This window comes from Oncorhynchus nerka, linkage group LG23 (assembly GCF_034236695.1).
Source record: "Oncorhynchus nerka isolate Pitt River linkage group LG23, Oner_Uvic_2.0, whole genome shotgun sequence".
NCBI lineage: Eukaryota > Metazoa > Chordata > Actinopteri > Salmoniformes > Salmonidae > Oncorhynchus > Oncorhynchus nerka.
In genome coordinates this window covers 47206405-47215083 of record NC_088418.1, presented here as the reverse complement: position 1 = coordinate 47215083, position 8679 = coordinate 47206405, and the positions used below count along the sequence as shown (strand labels likewise).

Here is an 8679-nt window from a genome sequence, read left to right as displayed (position 1 = left end):
CAAGGAGGGCCTACAGCAGCACCTAGATCTTCTGCACAGATTCTGTCAGACCTGGGCCCTGACAGTAAATCTCAGTAAGACCAAAATAATGGTGTTCCAAAAAAGGTCCAGTCACCAGGACCACAAATACAAATTCCATCTAGACACCGTTGCCCTAGAATACACAAAAAACTATACATACCTTGGCCTAAACATCAGCGCCACAGGTAACTTCCACAAAGCTGTGAAAAATCTGAGAGACAAGGCAAGAAAGGCTTTCTATGCCATCAAAAGGAACATCAATTTCAACATGCCAATTAGGATCTGGCAAAAAATACTTGAATCAGTCATAGAGCCCGTTGCCCTTTACGGTTGTGAGATCTGGGGTCCGCTCACTAACCAAGACTTCACAAAATGGGACAAACACCAAATTGAGACTCTGCATGCAGAATTCTGCAAAAATATCCTCCGTGTACAACGTAGAACGCCAAATAATGCATGCAGAGCAGAATTAGGCCGATACCCACTTATGATCAAAATCCAGAAAAGAGCTGTTAAATTCTATCACCACCTAAAAGGAAGCGATTCCCAAACCTTCCATAACAAAGCCATCACCTACAGAGGGATGAACCTGGAGAAGAGTCCTCTAAGCAAGCTGGTCCTGGGGCTCTGTTCACAAACACAAACACACCCCACAGAGCCAAAGGACAGCAGCACAATTAGACCCAACCAAATCATGAGAAAACAAAAAGATAATTACTTGACACATTGGAAAGAATTAACAAAAAAACAGAGCAAACTAGAATGCTATTTGGCCCTAAACAGAGAGTCCACAATGGCAGAATACCTGACCACTGTGACTGACCCAAACTTAAGGAAAGCTTTGACTATGTACAGACTTAGTGAGCATAGCCTTGCTATTGAGAAAGGCCGCAGTAGGCAGACATGGCTCTCAAGAGAAGACAGGCTATGTTCTCACTGCCCACAAAATGAGGTGGAAACTGAGCTGCACTTCCTAACCTCCTGCCCAATGTATGACCATTCGCTCAGATTACACAGATCCACAAAGAATTCCACAAAGAATTCGAAAACATATCCAATTTTGATAAACTCCCATATCTATTGGGTGAAATTCCACAGTGTGCCATCACAGCAGCAAGATTTGTGACCTGTTGCCACAAGAAAAGGGCAACCAGTGAAGAACAAACACCATTGTAAATACAACCCATATTTATGCTTATTTATTTTCCCCTGTGTACTTTAACCATTTGTACATTGTTACAACACTGTATATTTGAAACTTCTGTATGTGTAATGTTTACTGTTACTTTTTATTGTTTATTTCACTTTTGTATATTATCTACCTCACTTGCTTTGGCAATGTTAACACATGTTTCCCATGCCAATAAAGCCCCTTGAATTGAAATTAATTGAATTGAGAGAGAGAGAGAGAGAGAGAGAGAGAGAGAGAGTGAGAGAGAGAGAGAGAGTGAGAGAGAGAGAGAGAGAGATGCAAACATAGACTGTTCATAGACTACCACAACATTACATGGTTACTGGAAGTGATACTACAGCTGTCTACATTGATATATATGAGTTAGGCCAAATGGACGTTAGCCTGTATAGATCCACTGGCCCTTGATCTGTCTTGACTGATATAATGTGTGTGTGTGTGTGTCAATGTGTGTTCCTTCATGCATGTGTGTGTATGTACATGTGCTTGTGTGTGTGTCTGCAGAGAGGATACTAGGCCAGGTGTTGTATAACTCAATCAATGTTGCCTAATTCCTCCTAACCCTCTTTACATCGTAACAGGGATCAACTTAGTCAATGTTGCTGAACAATGTGTGTGTGTTTGCATGCGTGTGTCTTCTTTTCTTGTTGTTGTGGTGCGGATCAGGAGATCAATGCCTTCTAGTATGGACAAGTAACACTAAAAACAGGTGGGTTGGATTGACTGGCTTGGGGCCGATCATCACATTAGGTCTGGGACTGGTTGGTTCTGTGTCAGGGTAAAACCCAGGGGTAAGAGTCAGGTTAACAGACTCATTATTACCATAGAGCTCCCAGCTCACTGAGACTGTGTCAAAGGTGGGTGTGTGGTTAGTCTGGTAGAGAGCCATACATATGCTCCTGTAGTGAGGTACAGATGTAGGATCTTAATTTGACCTATATTGTCTCAACAAAATAATCCTGCAGAAACAGGATTTTTACGTTTAGCTCACATTTTTGCTTGATCGGTGGTTGGGCTATTAGCTGGCCAAAAGTAGGCTTCATGAAAAGTGCAATACTGTTAAAATAACCGTGTGTTAGTTTTGGTTTTCAGCCAATTTATGTAAAACACAAAGCTCCTCTGCATTTCTGCATTTACAATGGTGTTTGTTCTTCACTGGTTGCCCTTTTCTTGTGGCAACAGGTCACAAATCTTGCTGCTGTGATGGCACACTGTGGAATTTCACCCAATAGATATGGGAGTTTATCAAAATTGGATATGTTTTCGAATTCTTTGTGGAATTCTTTGTGGATCTGTGTAATCTGAGCGAATGGTCATACATTGAAATTCTCATCAACGAAAGAGTGATCCATTTAAGATCCGACATCTGTAAATTGCACTGTGTCTGGTATTCTGGTTCATTAGCTATGTGCGTGAGAGGCTAAAGTCGCCTAGCACACATGAAGACTCAGTGACTGAAGACTGTAGAATTAGTAACCAGATAGAATTAATTCTAATTCTATAGTTGGTGCACCCAATTCATCAAAATACTCTCTAGTGCTACACTGCCCAGTAGGCCTATATCACAGTATTCTCCAGTATCCAGTCAAGCAGAGTACTCTGGAGTACATTGTTCCATATAGCCTCTCAGTGCAAAGACACCATAAGCTAGTACTATAGAGGGAGTATCCCATCATGGTAAAGCATTTTTTATTTGGTTTTTATTTCACCTTTATTTAACCAGGTAGGCCAGTAGAGAACAAGTTCTCTTTTACAACTGCGACCTGACCAAGATAAAGCAAAGCAGTGCGACACAAACAACACAGAGTTACACATGGAATAAACAAACATACAGTCAATAACACAATAGAAAAATCTATATACAGTGTGTGCAAATGTAGTATGATTAGGGAGGTACGGCAATAAATAGGCCATAGTGGCAAAATAATTACAATTTAGCAATTCAACACTGGAGTGATAGATGTGCAGAAGAGGAATGTATTTGTAGAGATACTGGGGTGCAAAGGAGCAAAAAAAGAAATAACAATATGGGGATGAGGTAGTTGGGTGGGCTATTTACAGATGGGCAGGTGCGATGATCGGTAAACTGCTCTGACAGCTGATGCTTAAGTGAGGGAGATATAAGACTCCAGCGTCAGGGATTTTTGTAATTCATTCCAGTCATTGGCATCAGAGAACTGGAAGGAACGGTGGCCAAAGAGGAGTAGGCTTTGGGGGTGACCAGTGAAATATACCTGCTGGAGCGCTTGCTACAACCACAAGTTCACATGAGGGGATGGGACAGGGCCAAGGTTGGCAGAACCACAGCACAGCAGGCATGAGCCTGAGAATCAGATCCACTGTTGTATCTACTGTAGCCTTTCAGCCCCAGGAGGCCTTAAATCCCCCTCTCTAAAGCTGCTGCCTGCTGCCTCCCTGTTACAGCCCTTTACAGCCTTTCACATGGCCCTGCTAGCTTAGTTAGGTTACTGTAACTGTACAGCAGTAAAACATCTCTACGGTTATTATCGCTCTCAGAGAAACGACTGTAACAGCCGACCATGTTGATAAGATCTCGTCAAATGTGATGTGGTGGTAGTCTATGAACAGTCTACGTGTGCATCACTCTCTCTCTATCTCTCTCTGTGTATCTCTCTCCCGCCGTTCACAATGCATTTACGGTGTGGCTGTGATTGCCCCTTGACCTGTAGGTGCAAAGCTCATCTGCCCTGAGTGACCTGCTCCTCCTCAGTTATCTCCTGCAGAGCACATCCTGTTAGTGGCTTTAGCTGCGTGCTGCTGTGCTCCTCCGTTCTGTACTCATCTGTGCTCTTATGCACTCTGTACCCTTGCACTGAAGTGTGAAGCAAATCCACCAGAGACACAGAGGGGCTGTGAAGGACGATGCGTTGCCTCTGTGTTGTTGTGTTACTGAACCGTGTATCTTATCATCTCTGTTTCCATGAAGACGCTTCATCTGGGGATTGTGACGAAGACGCTGCTTCGTGTTTGTTGTTGTTGTTTTTGTTGTTGTGTTATGTTGTCAACTTCATTTGAATCCTAGGTGAAGCAGAACGTTATGATTCGAGCTAGGAGTTTGTCGGCCGTTTCAGATGGCTTCAGTCTATGTTTATCTAGTCATGATAGGTTCAGTGACCCCAACAAGACCCCTGCACATTTATTTAATGTCATGATCAGTGACCCCAACAAGACCCCTGCACATTTATTTAAAGTCACGATCAGTGACCCCAACAAGACCCCTGCACCTTTATTTAATGTCATGATCAGTGACCCCAACAAGACCCCTGCACCTTTATTTAATGTCATGATCAGTGACCCCAACAAGACCCCTGCACCTTTATTTAAAGTCATGATCAGTGACCCCAACAAGACCCCTGCACCTTTATTTAAAGTCATGATCAGTGACCCCGACAAGACCCCTGCACCTTTATTTAAAGTCACGATCAGTGACCCCGACAAGACCCCTGCACCTTTATTTAAAGTCACGATCAGTCACCCCGACAAGACCCCTGCACCTTTATTTAAAGTCACGATCAGTGACCCCAACAAGACCCCGGCACCTTTATTTAAAGTCACGATCAGTGACCCCAACAAGACCCCTGCACGTTTATCTAAAGACATGATCGTTTCACTGAGCCCAACAACACCATTGAATTTAACATACACACTTGACCGGTGATATTTGTGAATGTTTTTCACCGTGGTTGTTAAAGTGCCAGGTGAATCAGGTCAGAGATTGCAGTCTGGACAAGACAGGAAGCCATGCTGATGAAGTTGAATAATAGAGGCTGTGATCTAAAATATACTTTTTGTGCCAGTCTAGCCCGTTAGTGACCAGAGAGTACTGCAGGAGAAACGAGCCATTCACAGCTTCTAGTTTCCTCCATCCTAACCCATCTCCCTGGGATCCGTTAGAGATTTTTATTGAACATTTATTTAACTAGGCAAGTCAGTTAAGAACAAATTCTTATTTTTAATTACGGCCTAGGAACAGTGGTTAACTGCCTGTTCAGGGGCAGAACGACAGATTTGTACCTTGTCAGGGGATTTTAACTTGCAACCTTTCGGTTGCTAGTCCAACACTCTAGCCACTAGGCTACCTGCCTCCAAACACCCTGCCGTCCCGAGATGGGAATTGTGGCTCTGCATCTTTCAGTGTGTTCTTACTTCAAACAACGCAGTATAATTGTTATGTCATTATCAATGTACTGAGCATACTGCTGCACTCCTGTTCTATGCTTTGTCCCAGAGGTGATGCTGGCCGATGCTGTTGGCTGCTTATGCAGTTTTCTCAATACTGCAAACTGTTATTTTTTCCCGCACGGATCCACTTACCTGTGAAACATGATCTCTCTCTCTCTCTCTCTCTCTCTCTCTCTCTCTCTCTCTCTCTCTCACACTCACTCTCACACACTCAGCCCTGGGATGAAGAGAGGGAGGGTGGGAGGATAGGGGGGAAGAGGGAGGGTGGGAGGATAGGGGGGAAGAGAGAGAGAGGGAGGGGGAGCAGCGACCAGGAATATCAGGATTTAAGAGTGCATGAATTACCGCTCTACAGCGGGTTACGTAAGAGCTGCCGTCAGAACAGGGGATCACAGGGAGCAGAGAGAGAGGGAAAGCAGAGAGGAAGGCAGAGAGAGAGAGAGAGAAGGGACAGAGGCAGGGAGTAAAGAGAGAGAGAGTAGAGAGAAAAAGGCATTGTGCAGAGATTGCAGGGACAGGCAGGTTACAGAGCGGCTACGATCCACAGCGCACCAGCGACATGGGCCACACACAGACCTCTTTGTCTCCACTCAGGGAGTGAAGAGACGAGACTAGGACTGGGAAGAGGACAGGACACTGCGAGAGGAAGTGATTTGAAGAACAACTGTGTTTCCGCAGCTTTTGCTGGGGCACCTTGAGTGGCGGGACGGTAAGGGACCAGCTGTGAGTGTCATCTGGCCATGAGAGAGTGACGGAGAAAGGACATCTACTGCTACTGAGGACGTCTTGGTATCTTCCTCTCCTGCCTGTCCCCATGTCTAGAGGAGGGAGGCCCCCGGGTGGGTGGGCCCCGATGTGGCCCCTGGCGTGTGCACTGACCCTGGCTGCATGCTCGTCGGTCAGCCCCCTCCTCCAAGAGACCACCTCTGATCCTCCCATTGCTACAGAGACACAGACTGGAGTACGGACACAGCCAGAGCTTCAGACAGAGGCACAGACTGTGGCACAGACACAGACAGAACCACAGACACAGCCTAAGCTACAGACTGAGTCACCAACAGAATTAGAGTCACAGGCAGCTACCATCAACCACACAGGTGAGTCCGTGTTCTCCTGGACTGATGTCTAATACTGCTACAAACTAATACAAACTTGTGTTGTGTTTGTGGTGTGTACTACTTTATGCTTGCAGGTGCAAGTGGGCCTATGTTGTTGCTTGTTTGTCCGCATGTGCATGTCTCACGGTTTCCCCATCTGTACACAGAATGGCAGTATCAGCCGTCATATGAGAGCTTGAGTAGTGTGCAGGTGTTATGGACTTGTCTAAACGTTATTAGAATCCAAAGTGAAGCAGTTCCGACTCAGAACTTCCTAATCAGAGCCTGGGGGGGGGTTGTGGCTTCAGGTGCTGTGGTTGCGATGTCTCATTATGTCCACTGTTCAGCTGCACTGCCTAAATAGAAATCAGAAAGATGCCACTATGGTGCTGCTGTGTGCATGAGTTAGCAGTTAGTGGGGCATCCCATGCCCTCTCTCTCTCTCTCTCTCTCTCTCTCTCTCTCTCTCTCTCTCTCTCTCTCTCTCTCTCTCTCTCTATATCTCTCTGCCTTTCTCTCTCTCTTGCTCTCTTTCTCTCTCTCTCTGTCTCTCTATCTCTATGTCTCTCTCTGTCTCTCCCTCTCTCCCCTCTCTTTCTCTCTCTCTCTCCCTCTCACACACACACACACTAGTGCTCACACACTAATACACAGTCCCACCCCCACCCACACGTGCATGGCATAAACACGTGCATACACACAGACAGAAATGGACACACACTAACCACAACGATGTAAATCTCCTTAAAGGTTTAAAAAACACACAGTTGGTTTCATAACAGCAGCTTTCTCTCTCGCTCTCTCTCTTTCACTCTCCCCGTGGGAATACATATTTAATATTAGATCCCGCTGGTCAACAGCACACTTCCCCTCAGCCCTCTCTTCTCTATGCCTCAGAATTATTTTTCTGGGCAGAATTGTGAGCAGCTCCCCTGTGACTAGACTGCCCTGGTCCCTACCAGTACACTCTGTAAATAGCATATTTGTATTGCCATTAGGGGGTCAATGGTAGTGATAGATTTGTAGTTTTATCTCCCTACTTTATCTCCCTTTTCCATTCAATTAGTTGTTTTGCTAGCAGGGGAGAGTGTGTATAGTGCAGTTGTGGCACAGGAATTGGCAAAAATGACAAAATACAATTGCGAAATACCATAAAGATCAATGTATCAAAATAAACTACAAAATACTTGTATTTTATAAAGTATTTTATTTTAAAATACAAAAATGCCAGGCCGAACAGCAGGAACATTTTCAGTAATAGTTACAGAAACGTTTGACTTGCTATGACTGTGATATGTTCTTGTTTATCTTCCTTAGTTGAATACACTGACTGTAAGTCAGATCTGCTAAATGACCAAAATGTAAATGTACAGTATATGAACATACCAAGATGAACTGCAAAGCAGTATTGGCCTTGTTTTGGGACGGAGCTCATTAGAATAATACTCAGAATGCTGTGCAATTATTCATTTTTTACATGACATTTATATTTAGTTTATTTTGCAGACACTCTTATCACACCATAGTGCCATCAGACTTCTTCTTAAGTACAAATACTTTAAAGTACTACTTAAGTAGTTTTTGGGGTATCTGTACTTTTATATATTTATATTTTTGACTACTTTTACTTTTACTTCACGACATTCCTAAAGAAAATACTGTACTTTTTACTCCATACATTTTCCCTGACCCCCAAAAGTACTTGTAACATTTTTGAACGCTTAGCAGGACAGGAAAATGGTCACTCACTTATCAAGAGAACACTTTCACGTTTCACTTTTACCTGAGTCAATTTCTATGAAGGTATCTATACTTTTACTCACGTATGACAATTATGTACTTTCCCCACCACTGACAGGGTGAAAAGGGGCTACAAAATTGTAAACCACTTAAATGTTTCTTATAGAAAAGTATTTAGAAAATTCAAATTACAGCTCTCGAAACGATCTTGTTTCAAAATACTGTACATTAGAGTGTAATTCAGCTCAGAGGGTTAATGGACCGAGAGTTAATGGAACTGACTCTCAGATCCATGTTCCACAGCTGAAACAATGCAGACATTCTAACTGGGGAGGTCTAGCTGCTGTCAGTCAGTCTGGCAGCCTCTGCTGGCACACAACCAGTCCTCTTATTACCAGTCACCGCATGGTCAGAATACCCGAGCTA

General features: G+C 44.0%; 2 protein-coding genes across 2 annotated transcripts in view; both read left to right on the top strand.

The window, feature by feature from the left end:
* Window positions 1–4382: 4382 nt before the first annotated feature.
* LOC135564006 (uncharacterized) lies at window positions 4383–4892 on the top strand. The gene has a single exon (XM_065008401.1). It carries the CDS (start codon window positions 4383–4385, stop codon window positions 4890–4892), a length of 510 nt encoding a protein of 169 aa, XP_064864473.1.
* A 923-nt stretch (window positions 4893–5815) lies between these two features.
* The window catches only part of LOC115106953 (uncharacterized), an 11849-nt gene continuing 8985 nt past the window's right edge, over window positions 5816–8679 (top strand). Inside the window, exon 1 of the mRNA XM_029630213.2 lies at window positions 5816–6513. Coding sequence (XP_029486073.1) covers window positions 6231–6513 — 283 coding nt within the window. The 5' untranslated portion in view covers window positions 5816–6230. The remainder of the gene's footprint in view (window positions 6514–8679) is intronic.